General features: G+C 48.4%; 1 protein-coding gene across 7 annotated transcripts in view; it reads right to left on the bottom strand.

Moving 5' to 3' along the window:
- NOS1 (nitric oxide synthase 1) overlaps window positions 1–25,888 on the bottom strand; it is a 156,183-nt gene that overhangs the window by 74,661 nt on the left and 55,634 nt on the right. For 2 of the 7 annotated variants that reach the window (XM_019753977.2, XM_074321126.1), the window contains exons 1-2: window positions 23,545–23,717; window positions 777–1,944 (exon numbers count right to left, since the gene is read on the bottom strand). In XM_019753977.2, coding sequence (XP_019609536.1) covers window positions 777–1,501 — 725 coding nt within the window. In that variant the 5' untranslated portion in view covers window positions 1,502–1,944; window positions 23,545–23,717. Of the gene's footprint in view, window positions 1–776; window positions 1,945–22,810; window positions 23,177–23,544; window positions 23,720–23,924; window positions 24,158–25,888 lie in introns of those variants that run through there. The other 5 variants (XM_074321123.1, XM_074321122.1, XM_074321127.1 and 2 more) reach the window with 5 other exon arrangements.

Raw genomic sequence — 25,888 nt, 5'->3', positions numbered from 1 at the left:
TTCTCTCCTATCTCTTGATCCGCTATCCTCTGACCACCTGACTCAGCTGCCAATTTCTCCCCAGAGAAGGAGCTACCATCACCCACTGTTGCCAGCTTTGCTCCCCACAGAATCAGAAAATGCCAGCCTGGCAAACACAGAGGGTCTGCCACTGAATTCTTCAAGTTCTAGCCTTGGCGCTCACATAATCTGAGCAGAGGGCTGTTTTGGGGAATTGGGGCTCATTCTCTACCTGGGTTCCACTCCCCTCTTTTGGAACTTTCCTTGCTCTTGACTGGCTGTCACAAGGAGAGAACAGGTTTAAGCTGAGGGATGCCCGGTACTCAGCTTTCCCTCTCTCTTTCCGGGACCGTGACACCCAGCCCACGCTCGAATCTGCCATGCACACGTGCCTCTCACTCACTGGGCGACCTTAGGAAAGGCCCGTCCCTTCTGAGCCTCAGTTTTCTCACCCGTGAAATGTGGATCGCAGCAGTGCCCACTCTATGGGGTTGCTGGACGATTACGTGGGATAAAGATTGGAAGACATGATGCTAGCTACCAGGATGAATAGCTCTGGGATGCACGGGAAGATATACATATTAGAAGTTATGCCCATTCTGCTCTTGGCAGTTGCAATTTTAAGGGAAAGAGGCAAAGTGGGGGGGTGAGTGGATGTGCTGGTGTAGATATCAGAGACAGCTCAGGTTGGCTTCTGGGCTGCGATGTTAAGCTGCAGGACATGTTACATGCAAGATACACGTGCGCACATGTGCGTGCACACCTGTGGAGCTTACCTGTCCACCTGGACTTCTGCATCTTTTGTCTCTGCCTTGGTGGGTCCACCTCCATTGATGCCTCTGTCACCACTGGCGAGAAGGCTCAGCACAGGTTCTATCTCTTTGAGTAGTTCATTACGCTCCTCACTGCCTGGGATGGCGACCCCGGGACTTTTCTTGGCAGGGTCCTGGCTCGGGGGCCTGGGAGCCAGGCCGTTGGTATGAGACAGCAAGCCAGGTTCCTGCCCATTGTTGTGGGCATGCTGTGGCCCATTGCCAGGACCTGTGGCCCCGTCCACTGCCAGTGGCTGCTCTTTGCAGGTTGACGACTGGTGTGACAGATCGACGGCTGTGGTGGGGGGACCCAGGGGTCGTGTCACCCGGATGGTCTTGGGGGTCCCGTCCCCAGTGAAGGTGGTCTCCAGGTGCGTGGTGAAGCCCTCGGGGCCCCTCAGGATGAGGACCACGTGGGTCTCGGAGGCAATGCCCCTGAGCACCTCTAGGGCACTGGCATAACTCAGGTCCACCAAGGGCTGGCCGTTGACCGCAAGAATGATGTCTCCAGCCTGGATGAGGCCGCTCTGCTCCGCGGCACCCCCTCGAATCAGGTCGGAGATGATCACGGGGGGCTTGCTCACCCGCTCCTTCACCAGGAATCCCAAGCCCCCCACTTTGCGCTTGAAAAGGCGGACCGAAATCACGTTGGGCTGGATTTGCTGAACACTGAACATGTGATTCTCCATGATGTCTAGTGTCCAAGGGTCTGAAGAAGATCTCAGGCTATGTCCAGCCAAGACGACTTTACCAAGAGATGCTCAGCTGCAGGCGGCGCCGAGAAGGAGCTGGGGGCTGGCACTGCAGGGGTTGTGGGGAGTCTCGAGGGTGAGCTGCTCTGGGGCTTGATCTTGTCGGTCTTTGACGTCAACTTGGTGTCACCCACTCATTGCCGTTTGGCTGTCGGTGGCATGATTTCCTGCGTCTGCTTCCTTCCTTGTTCTCTAAGGACGCGATGGTTGATCGGGCAGACGTCAGAAGAAGCGGTGGGACGCGTCCCTAAGCAACAGGTCAGACGGACTGGGAGGAGAAGTGTCTGGTGGATGTGTCTAGAGGTGACGCATGCTCTTGTGGACTATTCTTTGGGCATTGGCAGCCCGTGAGATGCAGATTAGATCTGGGGCTTCCTGAGCTAAAGAAAAGGAACAAGGGAAGGGATGACGATAATTAAAAACGAGAGATTGGTGTGGTGTGCCCAACGCCACCTTCAAAACTAAGATGGGAAATGCAGCCAAAGGAGAAGTCTAGCTATCAGATGATCTGAGTTGGGAAGACGACCTAGAAACAAAATCTTTCTTCCAGGAGGGGGATCTCTTCCCAGGTAGCTGCAAATTGCCTGGGTTCATCTCCATGATCAAAGCCCTGGGGAAACCACGGACAGTCCCAGAAATCAGAAAGCAAGAATGATAAGGTCGCTCTTATTTCTTTCCCACTGCAAGAAGTCACCCCTCCAACTTGTCACATGGCCTTTGTCTCCCCGTGTTTCACAAACACGCATCCATCCACAGGTCAGGAGCTCCGCCAGCACGGATCTCTGGGCTCTCCATTCTGGCCACTCTCAGAGCCCCCATAACAAGCCCCCTGGAAGGGGAATGACGCCGCCATCCATGGAACTGCCTACAAAAGATGTCCATTGGCCGTTAGGACCACTTTTGTAATTATTAGCTTGTTCCAGGTTCAAAAGGATGGACTTGGCCACATTAAAAACCATTAAAACCAATCTGGGTATAATAAATACCAAAGACATGGGTCCACATGAAACTGTGGAAGACATATGTACTCCGCAGACCGTCTGAAACCCTAATGGAGAAACATTAGGAAAAGTGGACTGTGTACCCGGAGGTGAACATAAGCAGGTAGCAGGTGTTCAATGAGGATTTGTTGAATGAAGAAGAAAAAAATCCCCAAAGACTAAACATAGTGGATGCTTACTGAGCACGGACCCCCTCCTTTGATACGCACCATAACTCTTTAAAACATGAGAAGACCAAAGCTTGGGAAGGGTCAGTGACTTGTCCAAGGTCATGTACAGAATGAGGGCAGAGAGAGGATTTGAACTTAGTTTGGCCCCACTCTTGAGCCTGAGCTTCTAAACGTATACTCTAGTTTTTAAAAATGTATATTCTAGCTATTTTTGTAACTCCCACCAGCTCCCCCAGGCTCGGGGAAATGAGGTGTGGTTGGGGTACTAAAGGCCAACAGGGGGCCCAGCTGGATGCTGTGCCCCAGGTGACATGTGTGCAACTGTGATACATACACAGCAGGCAGTAATGTGTGTCTTCTGTGTCTGAGTTAGGGCAGGTGATCTGTAATTGTAGGTGGGGTGGGGGGCACATGGGCGTAGCAGAGAACCCCTCCATCTCTTTCCTTATCCCCAGTTCCATCTCTATCTCTGCACCCCCTTCCACAGGCATCTTCACCAGCACAGTGAGGGAGCTCCCATCTGCCACTACTAACGAAGTGACACTCCCTCGTTTCCCTTTTAGTGGCTTCCCAGGGTCACCCCAGGGCTGAGGCAGCTGACAAGCTCCCGATGTCTCTGAGATCAGGAGATGGGTGCAGACACCCCCCATGAGAAGGAGGTGCCCCTTCCTGGATCCCCGGGGGGGGTGGTTAGCAAGTTCAGCCTCCCCTTTTTGCAGCTTGCCTTACGTAACTCTGCCAGTCCCGTGTGGGTGAGGGAATAATGACTACCCAGGCCCAGCCTGGGCTGCGTTCTCCATCTGGTGTTGCTGTGTGTGTGCGTGTGTGTTTCTCTCTGTGTATTCATGCAACGCCCTTGTGCTGTGTCATTTCTCTGCTGTGTGCGTGAGCGTGTGCGGCCCATGTGTCGACCGAGTATCTGTCAGCGTCTTTATGCTGGGGTTCTGGTTTGCAGAGAAAACCATCCAGAACCACTGTGCCCTTCCTCCCTGGGGAGAAGATTGGTCCACCCTGCTCCCCTGGCTTCCTTGACTCTCCCCAAACCCCATCTCTTCCTGGTACCAAACCCAGGCTGTTCATTGTTTAGTTGGAGACAGAGACAGCTGGGACCTGCAGATCACTCTTGAGTGTCCAAGTTTGGCACTGAGCTGTGGTCTCTTTAATTAAAGAAGGGACTTGAAGGTGAGCTCTTGAAGAGATGAGGCCCCCAAGCTTTCTCCTTCCACACATTGGCTTGGGCCAGACCTTACCACATGACAGAGGCTGGGCTTGGTTTAAGAAAAAAGAAGTAAAAGAATCCACAAACCTGCCCAGCCACTCTCAGCCTTGACTCTTTCTCAGCTGCTTTCGAAATTAGAGGGGGCTCTTAGCTGATGCTTAGGAAACTGGGGTGCTGTTTCTCAGACTTTGGTCTAGAAAGGCAACTTGATCTTTGGAAGGAATTGGAATGAGGCTGGGCTTGGGAGAGGCAGGGATAGTCAGTGTCTGGAGAGAGAGAGAGGGAGGGAGAGAGAGAGAGAGAATATGCAAGCCCTGGGTCTGAGCGACTGGCTTCTGAGCACTCACCATGGTCAATCCTAACCCTGATAATAACCCTACAACACTAGGCCTCCCTCCTTTTCCTCCCCAAAGCACAACCTCCTCAGCTGCCATACTTTTATTCTCACCCTGATCAGTGTCAGGTTTGATTATCCCCATTTCACAGATGAATAAGTTGTGCTGCTATAGGGCGAGCCACTTATCCCAGCTTGCAAATGTCTGGTGTCCAGCAGGCCCCTCAGTCCTGGGCCAAACAGGACAGCTGGCCACCATCTGCCACAGGGAAGAGTTTTAAGGCCCTTTCCATGTGTTTCTAGGTGAACTCTTTATTTCCTCTGAACCTCAGTTTTCTCATCTGTAAAATGGGGTCATTAAGTAATTACCACCTCCCTGGGTAACTGGGATATTAAATAAAACAATGAATGCAAGGTGCTCAGCAATGTCACAGGGCAAATGCTCAGAAAAAAAATGATTTCCTGTTATTGTTATATAACATGTAATGATCCGTGTTTCCTGGCTTTTAATTCAGTGCACATTCTACTCCATCACAGGCCAAAGGTACTTCATGTGCGACCTAGAAGGGGGCCCTTTGCTTGAAACCACACCAAGGAATCTCTTGCTAGTCCCCATACAGGGCATTGACTATAACCCAGCCTCCGCCCTTTGGAGATGCAATTTTAAATAAATCACATGTGCATACACGCTAGATTACATACCATGGAAATAATACTTGGATACGGGCCTCATTCGAGTAGTTCCATGGTTTCACTGTATTTATTTCAGTTACCTTGCTGCGAGGAAATCAGTGGCTGACTTTCGGGGCTGACTGCCAGCGAGAAGGAGGGAGGCAAAATAGGGCAGCGTCTGCTACTACCATCTCGCAGTGTGACCTTGGGCTGCATTTCTACAACCCGAGCATTGGTAGCAGCAGCAGTTTGTGAGCGATTGAGAGTTTACTGTGTGCTAACCATGGTGCTGAGCCCTCTGCATGGGTGTCAGATGAAGGAAGAGCTGTTTTTATCCCCACTTAACAGACAGACAAGGTGACTAGAGTTCAGAGAATATGCCGAGGAGGCAGCCTTGTGTCTGAGTGATTCTGCGTACTCACCAGGGTCGAGCCTAATAATAATCCCAGAAAACCACGCCTCCTTCCTTTTCCTCCTCTGCTGCCATATTCTTCATCCTCACCCTGACCAAGGTCACGTTCCATTGCCCCCATTTTACAGATGTGGAAATTAAGCTGCAGCAGCGAGACCTGCTTTTTCTGGTTTGACCATGGCTTTCCATTTTTAGCACTGAAGACCAGAGGACGTTAGGCATCAGAGACAGTTTTGGGGGGGAGTCTACAGCTAGGCTGTCGAATAGGGCAGCCACTGCCACATATGGCCATTGGACTCCTGAGCTGTGGCTGGTTGCATTGAGATGTGTTGTATGAGTAAAATGCACATTGGGCTTCAAAGACTAGTAGGAAAAACAGAAAATAAAATAGCTCAATCATCTTCCACGTGTTGAACTGAGAATATTTCAGATATATTGGGTTAAGCACAATCATTATGAAAATTCATTTTACCTGTTGCTTTTTACTATTTGAATGCAACCACTATACAGCTAAAGGTCACATGGGTGGCTTACATTGTATTGCCACTGGGCAGTGCAGGTCTGGAGTCTGACTCTAGAGTCAGCTTTTGGACCAAGGCTCTTTCCTGTATCCCACTGTCCCTTAGGTCCCTTCAAGAAGCTACTGATAACTTAGCTAGGCAAAAGTCACTTCTTTCTAAAGAAACCAGAAAAATGACCTAGAGGGTGAGCAAACATCTCACAATTTTTGGAGGTTTGAGGTTGACCGTTTGGAATAAGCCTGATGGGAGTAGAATGGTGGAGTAAATCCACCTAGGACCCTGTGAAGAGAGCTAATAGTAGGGTGTCACCTGGGCTAACAGTCCAGTAACAGACATCTTGCTGTCAGAGCGTCATTTGAAATCTAAACCATCTGTGCAATGAATGTTTCCTTAAAAAGAATAAGGCAGATCCCTATTTACAAGTAGGAAATGCTATACCTTTAGGTGAAAAAAGAAAGGCGCAAACATGTAAATCCTGCATGCATAAATGCAGAGAACCTTCTGGAAGAATGAATATTGCTGGTTGTATCTTACGAGGAATACTGGATATCAGAAGTAGGAGGAAGCACTATCTTTTTTTCCTATTTGAATACCATTTGAATTATTTTTAGCACATGTGTCTTACCTTTTAAAAGAACAATATTAGAAAACAACACCCAGCCTGCGAACACCCAAGTGTTTTCAGTTCACGAACCCACAAAATCTCGGATGGAGTTACAGCCCTGGCTCCTATCTCCCTTCAATCTCACTTAAAAACAAATTCAAGCCCTCCATGTCTAAAAAAATCAAAACAAAATACTGCCACCCCTGATGCAAACAAAAGACCAAAACCAGAACCCAAATGCACTTTAAAAAAAAGCAAAACACACACAACAAAACAATGAACTTTCTTACATCTCCTGAACAGCTAATTTGTAGTCTTTTCCCCAGAGAGAACACCACTGGGAATCAAGCTGACGTGCTTTCTCCCACGCCAGCAAAGCATAGCTACAAACCTGCCAACCTCTGCAAAGCAGGGGTTAAGTTGGCATTCTGTGTCTTGGGGATCCCAGAGACAAGAGCACCCTGGCTCCGTGGGGTCTCCCCAGCCACGTCATTCCCCATTTCGTGGCTACATTTTGCCTGTGATGACTCTGATCTTCCCAGATCTGACATCCATACCTCACGGCAGGAACGGGCATCGAGTTAGGGGCGTGAGGATTAACGATTAAAGCTTGACAGTATATCCTGTCGCTGAGGGTTTGGGAAACCCACGTTCTCTTACATTGCCACTTTGTACCATCTCTTTGGAGGTTTGACAATATCTACCCCCAAATTTAAAATACACAGATCTTTGGCCTGGCCATTCAACTTTTAGGACTTTCTCCTGCAGATAAACTGGAAGGAACACCCTTAAACATATACGAGTACACACAACTCTTCCTTGCAGTGTTGCTCAGAAAATCAAGAGATTGGGAAAATCTGAGTATCTATCATCGTAGGGGAGTACCACATCCATACAATGGAATCCTAAGCGGATATTAAGTAAGCGGGGGATTAGATCTCAAAGGATCAATGGGGAATGATCTTCTAGACACATTACTGAATTTAAAAAGCAAGGTGAAGAACACTGAGAGAGAAATATATTTCTATATTCACCCTCTGTAACTTATCCATACTTCCACAGAAGCGTGGAGATGCTTTGAACATCTCTGGGAAAACATTCCAAGATACTGGTACCGGGGTTGCTTCTGGGAAAGGGGACTGGGAGGCTAGGGGTTGGATGGGAGGAAGGCGTCCTTTTTATTGTATATTCTTTTTGTGTATTGTATATTTGGAACACCAAAAGAGCAGAATTTGGTATGTTGGAGCATGGAATTCAAGAGAGGCAGCCACAAACGCAAGACCAAAAACTTGGTGGTGAGTCAACACCCCTGGGGTAGGGTAGGGGGGTTCATGGGTCAGAGCTACAGGGCCAGCTTCTCTATGTTGGATCTGGGGAATTATGGAGACTTCATTTCATCTTCATTTTGCAAAGCTCATTTTTATGAGCTAGTTCAGCCGGCTGTAGAGCATGATATCCACTATATAGACAGAAAATTCCAGGGTTTGGAACTAAGATTCTTACATTTTTTCCATCTACAGACCCCTCAGTGGCAAAAATATAAGACTGGGTATTACATTAATTTTTGCTCCAAAAGATGCATGAGAGCTGATTGTCTGACGAGGTCTTATTTTCAGGGAAAGGTGGCATGAGGAATCCACTTAGAAGGCTGCTGGCCAGAGACGAGAGATGATGCTGGTGAGGGTGAGGGTACTGAAAGGGAGAAAGGAGGGAAGTTGGTAGATGGAAGCGATATTTAGGAGGTGGAGTCAACAAGAGTTGGTGACTGATTGGATGGAGAGGGTAAGGGAGGGGGGGCTGTCCACAGTGGCTTTCCAGCTTCTGGCTTCCACAAAGAGACAAACTGTGAGGGTGGGTAAAAATGGGGTGAAAGAAAAGATAAGAAGAAATGAAACTCATCTGATAGAATTATCTTTCCTAATTAATTTAACTGTGGTCTAACATATTGCAAGCGTCAACATTTCTTTATGTCACTATTTCTTTCTACAATTTCGAGAATTAAGAGGGGATCATGGAAAATACCCTTGATTTGACTTATTTCCCAGCTGTGCCACATACTGGTCATTTGATCTTGGGAAAGTCATTTAACATTTTGAATCTCAATTTCCTTCTGTGAAACTGAAAAAGTAAAAACAACTACTTCCCAGGGTTTCTGTGAACATTATGTAAGATGGATGCTGTGAAGAATACTTCTTTGTAAACTGTAAATGTCAACTGTCGTGGTAATGTTCAGTCTTTATTTTTAGGAGGACATCAAGAACAGCACCTTCCAAATTACAGCTTTGTATTAAATTGAGACTCAACCAAGTTTCTCCTCTCACGTCTGGCATCCTTGGGTGCCCCCAGTGCAGGGAAGCTGGGTCAAGAGGGTGGCAAAAGGTGCTCATGGAACGAAAAAGAAGAATGGTGATTGTAAAGGAGCAGTGATAATATCTGTTCCCTTAACTTGCAAATTCCCTGTAAACAGATCACAGAATCCACATAGGCCTGACTCAGTTGCCAATGAATATCAGAAAAGGGAGAACATATTACATAGAAAACGCAAGCGACAATGGCAGGAATAACTCCACATATGTCAGATATATCAGTAATAACAATAAATATAAGTGGTTAAACTTGAGTGAACAATCAAGATTCTGAGTTTGGATAAATGCATTTGCAGTTGCCATATGTCAGCATATGTTAGCACCTAGTAAGTACAAAATAAATATTTACTGAGTAAATGATCAGCTACCCACAGCGATATCTTTTATTGAATTGTATTGGCTTGAACGTTGTGACATCAGCAGTTAGGCAGAGGATCAAACTCACCTGTCTCCGACAGTTCAACCTAATATTTTGAGCATTTTTATATGTAAGTGCATTAGTAAATTATCTAATTTCATTCTTACAACCACCAGATGACAGACACGATCTTACTATTCCCACTTAATAGAGGTTGAAACGGAGGCTCAAAGAGGTTAATTAAGTCGTCGATATTTATCCAGCGAGAGTCACTGATGGGGATTCAAACCAAGTTTGTCGGAACTCAAACCTTTGCTTTTATTAAACACCTTCCTAAACGGTACATTTAGCAATAGTTTTCTCTCTCAGATTTTTGAGTAGATAATCATATAACCCATCAATAATGACAGCTCCAAGTCTTTGCTTTTATCCCTTCAAAGTACCGCTGTGAGTTTTTATTTCAGTTGGCCTCATCACCACCTACGATTTTTGTCACTGGAAGTTGAAAGAGATCATAGGGGTTTTCTATTCCAATGGTTCATAATATGGCATCTATGGACCCCCAACAGGGCTCAGGGGTGCCTGAAAATCCTGGAATTGGGCACCAGAAGTACCCATGGAGAGACAAACCATAGCATTAATATGGTTTTCCACGCACTTCATGACCCAGGAAGCAAGAGTGGAAGTTACTCGGTCAACTCTACGTTTTACAGATAAGGCGTTTGAGGCTCATAGATGGGGAAGGATTTGCTGAAGGTTCTCAGAGACGGAGTCAGAACTAGGATTCCGGTCTCTTGCATGATTTCTTCTCAAACTCAGTTACATGCTCATGTTTCATTGGCTCCCCCATGAAATTAGGATATTTACTCAGGGTCCTACATTCAACAGTAATGCTACACTCAGGATGTGAGCTGTAGCTTTTTCAGTAGGTGCCCTTTCTATCTAGTTATACTGTTTCTTGATTATTCAAAATAAGCCCAAGGCGTCAAGTTACCTCCTCAGTCCTTCCTTCCTGGTGAACCACCCCCAATTATTATCTGTCTCTCTAGGATTGACAACAGAGGGTCTGAGAATACTATGACAGGTGGAGGAAGGGGGCAAAGTGTCACAAAGTTGTGCACACAATTCCAGGATTTTCCAGTATCTGTAGGGATCCACAGACCCCATACTAGTTGCTTATCAGGATAAAGGTTTAAAAGATCAATTTCATAATTAGGATAAAACGCTGAGTACGTTTACCTAGGGTTGCTGAAGGAAGCCATAAGTGATAATGTCATTTTTAAAATTAAAAAATCAAAGAAGGATCATAGTATGAGAGATCCCTGCCACAACGCCTTCATTTATTCAGCTTTTGAGCAACTACTTTGTTCCAAAAGCGGGTCATCCTAACGAACTATGAGGCTATACGCTCCTTGATGACAAAGACCATGGTTCCTTGGTTTGCGGTTGTACCCTCAGTACAGCAAAGTGCTAGGCACACAGTAGGTGCTCAATAAATCAGAGTCTCAATCGCCAAGTCTACAGCTATTGAATGATGCCCCAGTTAGAGCACCATCCCAGTGGGTGGCGCCATGCAGGAAGGCAGGGCTTGTATCAGTTCCCTTCCTGCCAAGCGGTGGCAGTGAAGTGATAACATGTCCCATTACAGATGAAATAATGAATGACGGAGTCTTCACACACTTGGGTAACAACAACTTGGATTCAGAAAAAAGAGAGCAAAAGAGGGTGTCGCAACGGAATTTGTAAAATGACCCGTGATGGACATGGTCTAATGCCTTGTTCTAATGCCCCTGAGAGTTGCTTAGAAATGCAGTCTTAGGCCCCACTCCAGACCTATGCATCAGACTCTGCATTTTGTGAAGATCCCCAGGTGATTGGTGTGTGTATCATAGTTCGAGAAACCAGTCTGCCTCGCATGCCTGCGTTACTTTTTTGCAGTCCCACGATCCTTCAAGCAGAACACTTCAGTCTAGGGAGTGTAATAATATTTAGGTTGCATCGTGCAAAATTGCAGATATTCAACTATTTTGTGACTTAACAAAATGGCAATTTCAAATGAAATTTCAGTTTCAACCCAAACTATAAACTGTTCTGCCCAAAAGTGCTTCAGACCCAAGTTATCGCTTGTTTCCCAAAGGCTCTGGTCAGATTCTGCAAACAACACCCATAGGCATACAGATGACTTTCATTTGGTTAACACAGTTAAAAACTAGAAGTGTCACATGAAATACAAGTTTCTGGGGTTCTGGAACATTGGAAGGTGTTGGGTCTGCCTTCCTGAATGTCAGGGCCCCATATGATAGGGCATGAGCTCGCCCACTCCCCCGGGGCCCCCAGGGGAACCCTCTCACTCATCTGTTTCTTGCCAGGACCCTGTGGGTATTTATCTGATTGTGGGGCCCCTGCTGGATAGTGAGTTTTAAAGGGAAGCAAGGATGGTCATCCTTAGAAGATATTCAATAAAGGGACAGATGTGCTCAGTGATTTGGGTCCTGTCATACGAAGGTCAGACAATTAAGTTCGCGAACTTGTTGCAACGCTGTTGCTCACCTTTTTTGATATCAGAGGGATTATTCATTATGAATTTGTACCAACTGGACAAACAGTGAACCAAGTTTACTATTTGGTGGTGCTAAAAAGGCTGCGTGAAAAAGTTAGACAACCTGAACTTTTCGCCAACAATTCATGGCTCTTGCATCACGACAATGCACCAGCTCACACGGCACTGTCTGTGAGGGAGTTTTTAGCCAGTGAACAAATAACTGTATTGGAAAACCCTCCCTACTCACCTGATCTGGCCCCCAATGACTTCTTTCTTTACTCGAAGATAAAGGAAATATTGATGACATTCAGGACATCAAGGATAATACAACAGTTCTGATGGCCATTCCAGAAAGAGTTCCAAAATTGCTTTGAAGGGTGGACTAGGTGCTGGTGTCAGTGCATAGCTTCCCAAGGGGAGTACTTGGAAGGTGACCGTAGTGATATTCAGCAATGACATATGTAGCACTTTTTCTAGGATGAGTTCTGAACTTAACTGTCTGACCTCATAGGTGCCCCGGGTTAATCCAGGTCCCCACCTTCCTGAGAGCTCCCTGCATCTGTCCTAGCTTGTGTCCTGGGGCTCATGCTCATCCTGCCCTCATTTCCCCTGGGTAAATCTGCTGAGAAGGGTGCAGCCTTTCACACCTTAGTCATCCTTCACTCTATATCAGCTTCTTCTCTCACCTCAGTGTGTTTACAGAAACCCTTCCTGGAGTGACACCTTTCTCTCTAAACAGAGCTTTTTCTTTTGATATCAAACCAGTCTGCACCTACTCATTCCAACAATAGCTGAATGGAAACCAGCCTCCTCCCTCCCTCCAGAGGGAGCACACAGTCCCACGTCCCACCTGTTGTGCTTAGTGCCTGTGCCTTGGGGTTATTACCCAACCTGGCTGGGCCTTTCATTCCTGGCTCATCAGCATTCCTGGTATGCATCTAGGAGACGGCCCTTCTCCCACCCGATTCAGCCTTACCTAACAGAGCTCTGCAAATTGCCCCCGAAATAACATCACAGAGGTGGGAAGGAAGGCTTCTGAGGGAATGTCATGGTTAAGATGGTAGGTCCCGGGTTCAAATCCTGACTCTGCCATTTACCGACTGTGTGGCTTTGGCTTCTGTTCCCTCATCTGTAAAATTGTTAATAATCACAGTATCCACTTTGCAGGGCTCTTGTGAGGATTACATGAAATAATGTCATATTTCCCCCACTGGTTTTACTACCTTTGTATCTTTGTGTCATATCTGTGTCTCTCTGGTGCAATTATTTATTTACAATTTCCCCTTCAAGTCGACTCACTTCATACCTTGAATACTTACTACAACCTCACTGTAAGGAATGATAATATCTATGAAATCATAGTATGAAGGTGCCATAGTACGAAGGTTCTATTATCTATCAAAACAAATGTTTAATGAGTAAATTTTAACCAACTCATTGCAATCACGAGTAAACATTTAACAAACTCAAATTGAGGGACATTCTACGAAACAACCAACTAGTAATCTTGGAAAGTGTCAGACCCCTGAGAGGCAAGGAGAGATTCACAAACTGTCAGAGATTGGAGGAGACTAAGGAGAAATAAGCACTGAAAGTGGTGTGGGATCCCGGCGAAGACCCTGGAACAGAAAGTTCATTAGCGGAAAGAGTGATGAAATTCAAATAAGGTCTGTAGTTTAGTTAATAATACGTAGTATGTCACTGTCAATCTCCTGTTATTGGTAATTGTACTATGGCTAGGAATTATGCTTACATTAGGGGATGCGGAAAAAGGGGTATAAAAAAAAAAAAAAAAAAAAGAAACTTGCTGCACTGTTTTGCAACTTTTCTCTCAGTCTGAAATTATTGCAAAATAAAACGTTTTTTAAATGGGTACCAATTAAGCATTCTTTCGCTGTTGCCCCGTCCCTTCAGCACCTGGCAAGCGCTCATTAGCTTTTGTTTCTCTGGATTTGCCTGTTCCAGGTATTTCATACAAGCGGAACCCTACACAACATGGCCTTTTGCGTCTGGTTTCTTTCACACAGCACAATGTCTTCCAGGCTCATCCATGTTGTGGCGTGGCTCAGAACTGCATTCCTTTTTCTGGCGGAATACTATTCCATTGTCTGGATGGCCCACATTTTGTTTATCCATCCATCTGGTGATGGACATTTGGGTTGTTTCCACCTTTCGACTATAGTGGATAGTACTGTTGGGAACACGCATGGACAAGTTTTTGTTTAAACACGTGTGTTCAATTCTTAATGGGTAGGGAGTTTCCTATTAGGGTGATGGAAATGTTTTGGAACTAGATAGAGATGATGGTTGTAAAACATTGTGGGTGTACTAAATGAATGCTACGCTTTAAAATAATAAATTTTATGTTATGCGAATTTGACCTCAATAAAAGAAAATGGGTGTCACCCGTGGAGGGTCTACCACATTTTGGGAAACCTGTGCTTATGTAAGCCCAGCACTTAACACTGTACCAGGCTCTTAGCAAGTGCAAAAAGGATGTTGGCTTGTGTCATTATCATTGCTGGAGCCACACGTGACTCTCAGCTCCCACTCCCGTGTTCTTTCCACAACATCAAGCTGCTTTCACCAAGCAAGTTCCTCCCAGTTTAATCTACTAGTGTCCTTGAAGGTCAGCAATACAAGTCCAGGGTCCCTGGGAAACCACCACTAGGATGCCTTGCTTTGGCATCCAAGAACTTCTCCTTTCACAAGACATGTGCCCACCAAGCATGACACAGCTGGCTATTGCCCCGAGATCTGTGCTCAGAACAATACAGAGTGGACATTCAAAATAGACACTATACTGGTTACTTGTTGACAGAACACCAACTCTATTTCAGCAGCTTATTCAAGAAGCCTTACCCGCTCAATAGACTGAGCGCTTTATTTATCCTACAATTTGCTGGTTAAGTCGCAATGCCTCGGCAACAGTTTATTTTATGTTATAATGCCCCGTCCCATTTCCTCAGAGTACCTGGGGGATGAATTTCAGTGTTTGAAATGAAAGAAAATGCCTGATTTGTGCTGAGGCTTCCATGAGGATCCTACAGAAAACTGGAGACACTCCAGCACATCCCAGATCGGGGAAGTGTCTTTCCGCTCAGAGCTGATGAATTGGGTTTGGTTTTATTGAGGATTATTAGAGAGCACTTCTTCTTTTCCCCCAACTGTGCTGTTGGTTCTCCATCCTCTTCGCCCAGATCCATGCTCCACCCTTCTCCAAATTTATCTGCGCCCCAGGAGGAGGCTGAGCTTTACGGATATCAATGGTTTCCTTGCCCTCTGGCTTCTGACTGGGTGTGGCCAATGGGAGGCACCCAGGAGATGGAAGCGGGGAGGAGAGGCTGCTCCTCCTTCCTCAGCTCCCTCCTGCCTTCCTGCTGTGCTCTGGAGAGGTCTGCATTCCTCTCTGAGCATAGCTTCTGCTGGAAGGTTCCAGCCGCCCAGCCATTCCTTGGCCCAAAGGCCTTCAGCCTTACTATTCCCTCCCAGGCTTTAGCAGGCCCCGGGTGGTCCTGACTCCCCCTCTTGCTAATTCCTGGATATGTCACCCTCCCTTGCTGCTGCCTTAAACTGTGTCCTTAAGTAATTCTTTCATTAAATTATAATATCTTGGACATCCCAGCGGCAGGGGCCTTCTGTTTCCTAGTTGGACCTTGACTGACAAGTCATCCCCGGTGCACCTGGGGTCTAGAGATGAAGACAGTCAGAAGCAGCCCTAATGGTCAAGGGTGTAGAGCGTGTTTAAGTGGGGTTATTCGAATAGTCCTCTTCATCGGAGCACCTGACATGCAGCAGAACTTTATGGTCCCAATAACCCAGTGAAGTGGCATCATCCCCATGTTTACAGAAGAGGAGGTTTAAAGTGATGATTCAGTAACTCGCCCCAGGTTACAGGGCTGAATAAGTGGCAGTGGCTGAATTTGAACCCAGCTTAGATGGGCTCCAGAATCCTGCCTCCTCCCCACCGCCTCCCATCTAGAGGGGTTTAATACGTACAAGAGCCAATGTCCTGGCAAGGCAGTCCCCTGTGTCCGGGAGAAAAGCTTGCCGACCCCAAAAAGAATGTCAAAGCCGCAGCTCTGAATCACTCTTTGGAGCTCAAATGCATTCAGGCATGCCAAGGCGGTACAGCCAGCAGCGGGAAAGGCAACCTGGGATGATATTCCAGGGATGAACCTCAGCTCATTTCTCAACTCCTCCAGAGACCCAGAGCTTGTTCTGCCACTGACAGACGGAACTGTCGCCTGCTCGTTGCTCAGTGCCCCTGATGTAATGCACCACGGAAGAGGGCTCAATTGGGATGCTAAATAGCCGTAAATGACATTGTCACCAGCCTTCATAAAGCACCGTGACTCACAGCTCTAATTAAAATGCTGAGGGAAAAATGTAAAGAAAGGCTGCCATGGAAAACAGTGACACTCTGCAGAACTGCAAGATTATTTCTTCCAGGAAAAGAGGTGCTTGTGAGTGTGTGTGTGTGTGTGTGTGTGTGTGTGTGTGTGTGTGGAGAGGGGGGATAGAGATGAGAAGGCTGAATATTATTCTCCTAAGAAACGTGAGAAAATTTGACACAGAGGAAAGTCTAACTAAAGCTATTCCTGACACCCAACTTTTTATTATGAAATATTTAAACAGAGAAAATCTGAAAGACTAGTACAACACCCATAAACTTTCAAGTAGATTTAATGACTATTAGCATTTGCCATATTTGCCTTGTGTCTGTTGTATCTATCGATTGATTAATCCATCCTTCCATCATCCATTGATCCATCATCCAACTTGAAAATAAGATGCTTCAGCCCTAAATTCTTAAGCATGCATATAGCCTAAGAATAAAGACAGTCTCCCATAAAACCCACAGTATCATTATTGCACCGAAGAAAATGAACTATACTTGCAAAATTTCACCAAATATCCAGTTAAGGCTTTTTTTTTTTTTTTTTTTTTTTTTAAACAATGGTAACCTTAGTAGTAAATCTAATCCCCACCGCCTAGAAGAGAGAAGTCAGTCTACTACCCAGAAATTGGCTATCAAGGGGCTCTTGAGCAGGAAGACTTTTGGCTTTATGGGAGCTGGTTCCTATCAACAGAGTCTAAGATGAAGTGGACAGGGTATACGGCTTCACTTAGACACCAGTCTGGGACCAGACAAGAAATCCAGTCTGATCACACCATGTTGTTTTGAAAAAGACCCCTCCCCCAAACTCAACCTCCACGTGATTTCGTGCAATGTCATCACCCTTTTTAACCACAAAATGTGGCTCCTGATGATGACATCTTGCTGTTTCTGAAATGCACATACACCCTGAAAAGCCCCCAAACGGTATCACCAGTAGGGAGATGCAGAAAGAAATATCATACTTTCTGAAGACAAGTCTTGAAGGAGGTACCCCCAAGAAATCCTGGGCACAGAGGGCAGCAGTTCAGGAAACATTTATCTACACGTAGGGGTTTTGCATGTTTGCTAAGAAATAATCAAAAACAATAAAAATATCAAGGCAAAAAAAAAAAAAAAAGCCATCCGGTTTCATTATTTTACCCCATGCATTGTGACAAATAATGGAATTTCCTTTCAGTGACTACCACATTAGGAGAGAAATGACAAGTGAAGGTCTTTCCAGCTAAGACTTATCTTAAGAAACGAGCGCATAGATATTATTGACTCTTTTCATTACCTGAATTCTGGTACACGAATGTAATTGGTTTTCATTTTCCTTATTGAATATTTTGGAGCTGAGAGACTCCTTCAAAAATCAAAGGGAAAAATATGCCCAAAATATGTCAGTTGCTATCGAGTATTATTCTGATTTATCCCTGTCGGTTATATCTTTATGCTTAAAATTCCTGGAATGAAATACAGCACAATGTGAGCTACATAGCTCTCCTCACAGCCGAAGAGAATGGACTGATCAGCTCCCCTGCCCCACTGCAGTGCCGTTACTGGCAAGTTGACCACTTTCTCAGATACCAGGAGTCCTTGAGGGCAGGGATGGTATCTCCCATTTCTCTATGCTCCAAGACTGTGGCACAGAGCTGGGAGTCAGGGCTTGTTGTTAGATGAAAAAGAGGCTTTCCTGACTCTTGCTGATGACATGAAATCCTCTAGCTGAGAAGCACTGGCTGCTCACCTATATTATCTGAGGTTGGGCAAGCTTTTTGAGTTTACAAGCTCCCTTCTTCGTTTCTACCTTGGAAACAGGTTCCAGAAAGGCCCACCGTTTTAATCCCCATGGTAGCAATTTCACAGTCAGGTTTTGCATAAAGAAGAGATTCCTGAGTATTATCTAATGCTGGTGGGCAAAGTTTCCAGCAGAAGCTGGGACACTTTTCAGCACACCCCTGGAAATCTGAGGAATTGCTTTCGGGTGCCTTTAGTTCAAGGCTCCCAAAGCCTCTCTCACATGGCCAAAAAGCAGGCCTGTGTTGCCTGGGGAATACCAACGGAGAAGAGGTGATCTTATGATGCCAGGTGACAGAATATGCAAATCAGAGGTGAGGAAAGCCCAGAATGGACATGGGAACTCTGCTCCCGCAAAGGGCTCTAACGGAGCAGCCTTTCTTTCAGGAACTGTCAGCAGAAATCACAAATTCAACTGATGGACAAGAATTGGGCAAATGTTCATCTTGGGTGAGACAAACAATGTTATGGTTAACCAAGTCTTTGAGGGAAAACAGTCTTGGGGTGGTAAACTGAACTATCTTGACACGTTAGGCAAGTGACAGAAACAATATTTAATGAAAAGGCCTGTGACCTAAAGGCAACAACAACCCAAACGACCAAACCAAACCAAACTAAAACACAAAACCTGTACCACTGAAAGAGAACATACCTGCAGATTTCCGAATGGAGATGCCCTTGAATTCCAACTCCTTCACTTCACAGAAGAGAAGATTGGGGCTGGGTGAGTGGAAGGGGCACGACCCACATGGGCTGGCTCACTAAAGGGGTCTCTCCTTTTTGCATTTCTTTTGTTCTGATCATCGAGACAGGCCTGATGCTCTCCCCTCCCCAGAGATACACATATATGCTCTTGCAGGATCCTCCTAACAATCCCACGCAGTAGTTACAATCCCCATTTTATGGACGACATGCCTGAGATACAGCGAGGTTAACACACATTCCGAATCACAGATTCCACAAGTGCTTAGAGCCAGATGCTTTCCCAGATGACGTCCTCTTTTTGATTCTTACTGTGATGCTCTGCCTTTCAACCGGGCTGCACTTGACCCAGTTTGGCACGGGAGACCCTATCCCTAAGAGGGTGCTACAATTCAGAAGGCTCTGATCAGGAAGCTCAGAGGCCGTTTCCTCTGAGAAGTCTTCCCTGATACCCCCAGGCACCCATCCTAAGTGTTGCAGCAGCATTTCACCTCTACTTCTCTTGCAGAACCTTCCCGCCTGATACAGGGCTTGTTTGGTGCCCACTGCCTGACCAGACAGCAGGCTTTGTCAGAACAGGGCTCACACCACCTTAATCCGGGCACCTGGCCTTGGGGCCCAGCCCTGGGCCTTCCATCTAACACTCATCATTACACATTTGACAAATGTGCTGACGCCTGCCACAGAACCACACATAACTGCTGCTCAGCTTTGGCTTATCACTAAATACGGTTATGCCACGATCCGCTGCCCGCTGTACCCTGTTAGCTAGGCTTTTATTGGGGACTTAGGGGCATTTTCTGTTGACAGATCATTTTCATTTAATAGAGTCAAGTGGACTCAATTTTCCAGCCTTGCAGGATGCTGCTCATAATTCTCCTTTCCTAGGAACAGGCATGGGAATGACACAAACAAACGCAGGACTTGCAAAGGTTGGGTGGGGGACTGACTCAGCTGTCGAAATGACTTTAATCCAATGGCTTTGGTGAAACCAGTAGTAGTTAGACAGGGTTTATTAGCTCCTAGGATCACCTGGTTCCCAAAGTTGTACCAGATAAGTCATTTTTAAAGGGGATTGTCTCTCTGAAAGGACTGATGGGTCAACCAGTGGTGGTGGGGGGGACTCCGAGCTGATGTGCTCAAGGTCAGGGTAGGAGAAATAAGGCTCCGTCTCTCTGAACAGTTTGTTTAATCTATGACAACAACTGGGAAAGAGACAGAATTAATTGTCCTTTAAGTTCAGAATCTATAGGGCTTCTCAATACTGAATCCAACATGACGTTATCATATATGAGCACTGGGCAAAGACACTGAGGTTCTATCCCAACTTGCTGTGTGAATTTCAGCAAGTCACATACCTTTTCTGGGCCTCGGTTTCTCCATCTGTAAAATGAGGGTGATGGACAAGATCTTAGGGCATTAGTATGTCCTGGAGAAGTCTCATGAAAACTACAGAACTTCAATCTCCATTGGGGACACTGATTTGTTAGATCTGAGGTGGGATCTCTCTGTTTCTAAGCAGTACCTTGGGGGAGTCTGATGCTGACGGTCTACTGGGTTGACGTTTGGCACTTCCTAGATTAGACGATGTCTCAATGCTGCGTATATTAGAATGAGGAAAACGGTCATGTCTGCCATCATTGCAGCCTTTGTATGGTTAACCACACAAACCCACACAAACTGACTCACGGTGGGGAGTATGTCCCTTTGTTCACACAAGCCATATGAAAATTGGTCCTGGAATACGAAATTCACTTCTGTGCAATCCGGGTTCGAATAGGAAAACGCCCCAGTTCTAACAGGTACAGACAGTTGCCTGTTGCTCTCAACCATGTTGCAAGGCTCACCAAACTGCACACGGACCCACAGACACCGAGTGACAGGCAACGTGCCAAGTCTTGTCATAAGGCACCCCAAAACATACACCCAAGAAGGCAGCACCGCCAAACCTGTGTGTAATCATAATACGCAAGTGAACTGACCCCCAAATCTTCCTGCATCCTTAGAAATCGGCACCCCCAGAGCAGGGAAGTTTTTGGACAACTGTCTGAATGGTACCTTGGACAGCTCCTGGAAGCTCTGCTCCAGAGACCCTGGAAAAGCAGACCACTCCCAGCCTCTGTGAGATATCCTTCCTGGTGTGGTTCTTCCCCATGGAAGACTGACACTGGGATGGAGGGGTGGCTTTGGCCATTTGGGGAAAGTGAATAAGAGGAAGGAAGAGCAAGGGACAGGCTAGTCTGGAAACCACATCCACGCTTATTGGCCCCAAATGGTTGCTACAGAAGACTTCCTTCTGGAGTTCTCTTTCTTGTACAATCACCAATCTTGGCACAAAACCATTGTTTCCAGAACAAGTTCCACGTACATTATCACAAAACAACCCCTTGTGGGAGTCACTCTTCTCATTTTGCAAATAATGGAACAGAAGCTCAGAGAGGTTAAGTGCTAACCAGAGGTCACACAGCCATAGAATGAACTAACCTTAGCCTCAAGCAGAGATCCTTACCAGATCTCTACTGTGTTGCTTGCTCTTTCCCTACATGGTCTGAGACTTTGGGGAAATCACAATTTCTGGAGGCACAGTCATGCTTCTGAGTCTTGGGGTAGCCTCTGGCTGAAGAGATATATCAGGAAATGAGGCTGTGGTGCTATGGCAAGAGCACATGTCAGACTGCTTATGTGCACAGAGATGTGCAACCGCCCCCCCTTCCCACCCTTACACACACACACACACACACACACACACACACACACACACACACAAATTAAGGAGCCAAAAACCAGGACCGGTGAGTCTCCAGTTACTAGCTAGGTGACCATGGGCAAGTTGCTTGGCTTGCCCTGCCTCAGTTTCCGCATCTGCAAAATGGGGTTTGGATCATTGTACTGGTGACCTGGAGGAGTTTGGGGGAGTATTCCTGGGATAGTCCAGGAATACCTTGTGTGTGACAGTGCCTTGGAGATGGCACAACGCTGTGCGCCCTTCTGGGCTTCCAGAGTCTGGGCTGGTGGAAAGAACAGGGGTGGTGGTGGTGGTGGTGGTGGTGGGCATGGCGGGTCAGAATGTCTCCCTTCGGAGGCCTGCCAAGGCTTCTGAAGTCTGTGTGCAGAGACATTTGAGGGCAGAGGAGAATGGATGCCACCCCTGTGGGATGGAGCACGAGGTTCCGTCCCTGTTTTAGCTTAAGTTCAAAATAACAATGGGGAGAATCAACGCTCCCTTGTGTCTTTGTGAACCCGCAGTGTTTGCCCAACCCCGATTAGAGAAATGAGGAAGAAAAGGGGAGGGGGGGTTCCTTCATTCCCCTGAGGGTCTGAGTGGCCAGCCCCTCCCTCCCTTATCCCAAGGTCCTAGGCCACCAGAGGAAGAGGTCAGATGATGCCCCCTGCACATGCTGGCCAGCACTCCCCCTCTGCGAAGGGACACGGGGGGGGGGGAGGGGAGGGGCCCTTCTTCCTACCCCTTGTGCGTTCTTCTGGGGCCTGAGCTCCTGGTTTGAGCTGGGCTATAAGGGTCTCATTTGCCGGGGGAAAACATATGCGTCTTCCTCCCAGGGAACTTGGGTCCCACTGGAGGTGAGCGCCTGGGGACCCTCAGAGGCGGCCCCCCAGTTCCCATGGGCAGGAACCCCAGAACCATCAATCTCCCAGGTCTGGTCCCACAGCATTAAAATAATAAAATACCAGCAACGTTTCCTGCGAATGGCGCGCTTGCCCTAGGCTTTACATTCACATTCCTGATTTTTTAAGGTCCTCACTACAGTACCGCGAGAAAGGTACGCATTGTGTTCCTCATTTTCCAGACAAGAGAACGCTTGGCTTAGAGAGGTAAAGGGATTTGCCTAAGGCCATACAGTAAGTAAAGGGTAAATCTAGGACTAGAACCTAGGGTTATCACTTGAAAGTTTCCTGCTTCTACCGCTTTCTCAGCGCACACCTCTCCTCTGAGTGTCCGCCTCAGACAGCGCGGTCCGAGCACTCGGAGCCGCGAGCGCACCGGTCACAGTGCCCTGGGGGTGGGGGCAAGCGTTGTGGTCTCTAGGGCGTAGTCCGGAGAGCCTTATCCGCCCCCTCAGGCCCAAAGGGCCCCTTGGGTGGCCCTGGAAGTTGGATCTCACGGGGACCTTGCTCCAACCCTTGGCCACCTGGGAGCAAACATACCGCGCTCAGTGGTGCACTGTCTGGCTCCGAATCCCCGTGAAGCGCGCCCCTCACCCGTCAGGAAGACGCGCTGGGAGCCCTAGAGCCTATTTCTAGCGGAAGGCACAACTTTCCTAGGTTCTGGAAACCAGCGCTCTTGCACAGCAATGCCATCCGGACAGATGAAGAGGTGCAGGCGGCCCTGCTGTCACCACCGGAGCGCAGTGAGGATCCTCGCAAAGTTGGAAGTGGGCATAAGCAACGTTCCCAGGAGCAGAGCCCGCCCAGTCTCGGGCCCCCCGCCGAGGATGGCTAGCAATGCCAAAGAATCCACCATTCACGCGGGCTCACAGGTGCCAGACCTCGGGAGAGCTGGGCACGGAGGAGAGCTTAAAGTTGAGGTTGGGCAGGCGCACCGATTCCCCAGGGACCAGTGTCCCCCAGCCTCGGGCTGTCCGCTGGGGGTAGCAAGCGGTGCCAAAAGGTTCCGCCATTACCGCCAGCGCGCGGCTCGGCGCTGTGTCGTGGCTGGAGGGGGACGCGGGTTCCTGCAAAGTTGGAGTGGGGTGGGCGTGACGACCCCCAGGGCCGGAACCCCGGGCCTGGGGCCGCCCGCGGGGAGGAGAACGAGGCAGCCCGAACCAAGTTGGGACGCGGCAAACCCCGCGCCTCTCGCGCGCCCTGGGGGCTGGCACCGGAGCGGAGAGCACCAAGGGACAGGGAGGGGACGCGGGACGCTTGGGCCGAGAACTCACCTGTCACCGAGCTGGGCAGACCCGAGGCTGCCTCTTCGCGTTGCGCACCCGCCCGCCCGCTAGTCCGCTCGCCTGCCCGCCTCTTCCTCCTCTTTCTCCTCCTCCTCCTCCTCCCCCTGGTTCCGAATCCTCTGGGTCCTCCGACCCGCGCGGCTGGAGGGCGGCAGTCGCACCCGCTCACCGCCGGGTAGGAGCGGCGCAAGTCCTTCCCCCTTCCCCTCGGCTTTGTGCCTCTCTGATCCCTCCCCACCCCCTCACGCCTAGCCCCCACCCTCCCCTGTCCCCTCCCCTCCCTCCGCCCCAGCGAACCCAAGTTCGGGATGGAGGCTGCGGGCTTCCCCAGCGCAATGCCGGGTGCCCTGCGCGCGCCCCTGGCTCACCCCGTCCACCCGGAGCTTGCCGGCCGACAGGCTGCCCCTCGGAGGAGCCGCGGCGCTAAGTACCTCCTCGCCCAGCGGCTGGAAACGCGGCATAAATATGTAGGGACTGAGCCGTGAGCTCAGCGAGGGTCGTGAGGGGGAATTTATTTCTTAATGTCCCTCCTTATCCTATCATCGCTGAAACGAATTAGTGGTGACGTCCAACCCGGCTGGTTTATGGGTGTGGGGAGGGAGACGTCGCAACCCTCATTAAAAGAGCCGCTCTGGGCTCCAAAGCATACATCTTTTATATAACCTAATTTCCATTTTTTCCCCTATGAGGAAACACACACACACACACACACACACACACACACACACACGCACACACACCCATGGCAGTTTCTGGGAGCCTGGAGGGTGCTGAATGTAGTAACCACAGGGCAGATTTCTTAGGCAGAGAGGGCCCCATGGGAGGCAGGGATGGTTATTTCTGTCTCCACATCACTGTTGGGATAACATTCCTTAATGGGACAGTGGGGTGCACAGCCTCCCACACTGGGCAGGGCTGGGAGTCCCCAAGAGCCCCAGGAGCTTGTGCCTGAACTCCGGCCCTGGCTCTTGGGTGGGCAGACCCAGAGACTGGCAGCCAGTCCTGCAAATGTTGCCTTGCTCTGGTCTTCCCTGGGGTCAGCGCTTAGGCCGGACAGATGGGGAGCTTGGATCAGGGAAGGGATGCGCTCACCTGTGGCCTGGTAGACCTGCGGGCAGGGAGATGCCAAGGGCTGGGCTGGGGGAGGGGAAGAGGCAGAGAATCAAGCTCTCCTTCCTTTCTTAGGGGCCCTAACATATGGGTAACCATATAAACCCGTCTGAAAAGCTGTCTTTTCCTGGGCAGATTGCAAAGGATTTTGCATTTGCTGCTGCTCACACACTCTTGGGGGAATGGGGAAAATCAAGGAAAGGAGAATTCAGTCTCTCAGTCTCTCTCTCTCTCTCTCTCTCTCTCTCTCTCTCTCTCTCTCTCTCTCACACACACACACACACACACACACTCAGCACCGGCTCTGAGTGGCTTCATCGTCCCCCTTCCCAGCCTCACCAAGGGGAGCAAGCCCACTCAGGCTGGAGCTATGCAGAGAAGAGGCAAAGAGGAAACCACCGGCCCCCTTGTTACTAATAAATGCTTTTCAGACTGTGGTGCACATCCAGCATGAGAGAAGGGGGTGTGCGTTTGGGGGCAGGAAGAGGGGTGTAGGGGGTGAGGAGGGAGGAAGGATTAAAGCGTAAGCTGGTGGGGTGCATGGAGGTCTGTGTTGTCTTCAACGTGCCTGAAGGAAGACTTGAGAAATTCCTTCTCGGCTGTGGACTCTGCCACTTCCCCACTGTGCTACATGGGGCAAGTTCCAGAGCCTCAGTTTCCCCAGTGGTGAACCGTGCCTGGCGTCGTTGTGAAGATGCATACAATCAGATGATACTGGTGAAGCTCTTGGCATAGTGCCTGGCACATAGTAAATGCTTAGTAAACAGGAGCCAGAAATAATAGTAACGATGGTGAGAATAAGAACAGTGACATAAAGGCTGGGTGGGGCATCCCAGGGCAGCAGGGCTGGCGCTGAGTCCTTCCCCGCCTAGGCCGCGCTTCCCCTGCCTGAACCATTTCAAAGTTGAGCGCTGGGCTTCAGTGGTGTCAGACTCAGAACCCTGCTCCCCTCAATTACCATGGCAACTGGGGAAAATCAGGAAGCCCGCGGGGGAAGGGAAGCTGCTCTTCCACTGGGCTGACGGTTCACCTGCTCAAAGCGGACGATGTCTGCCCCTGTGCAGCTCAGGCCAGAAGAGGCCCAAAGTGAGGCACCTCTTCTCCTGGAGCACCAGCTGTTTTGAAATTGGGGAGACGGGTGGTTGGTAGGGAAAAGGGCAGCCGTGAGATGGTGGGGGCCGGGCCAAGACTGGGCTGTACCTGCAGAAGGCAGAGTTGGCCT

The sequence above is a fragment of the Rhinolophus sinicus genome, linkage group LG16 (assembly GCF_036562045.2).
Source record: "Rhinolophus sinicus isolate RSC01 linkage group LG16, ASM3656204v1, whole genome shotgun sequence".
Classification (NCBI taxonomy): Eukaryota; Metazoa; Chordata; class Mammalia; order Chiroptera; family Rhinolophidae; genus Rhinolophus; species Rhinolophus sinicus.
This window is presented reverse-complemented; position numbering and strand designations above follow the sequence as displayed.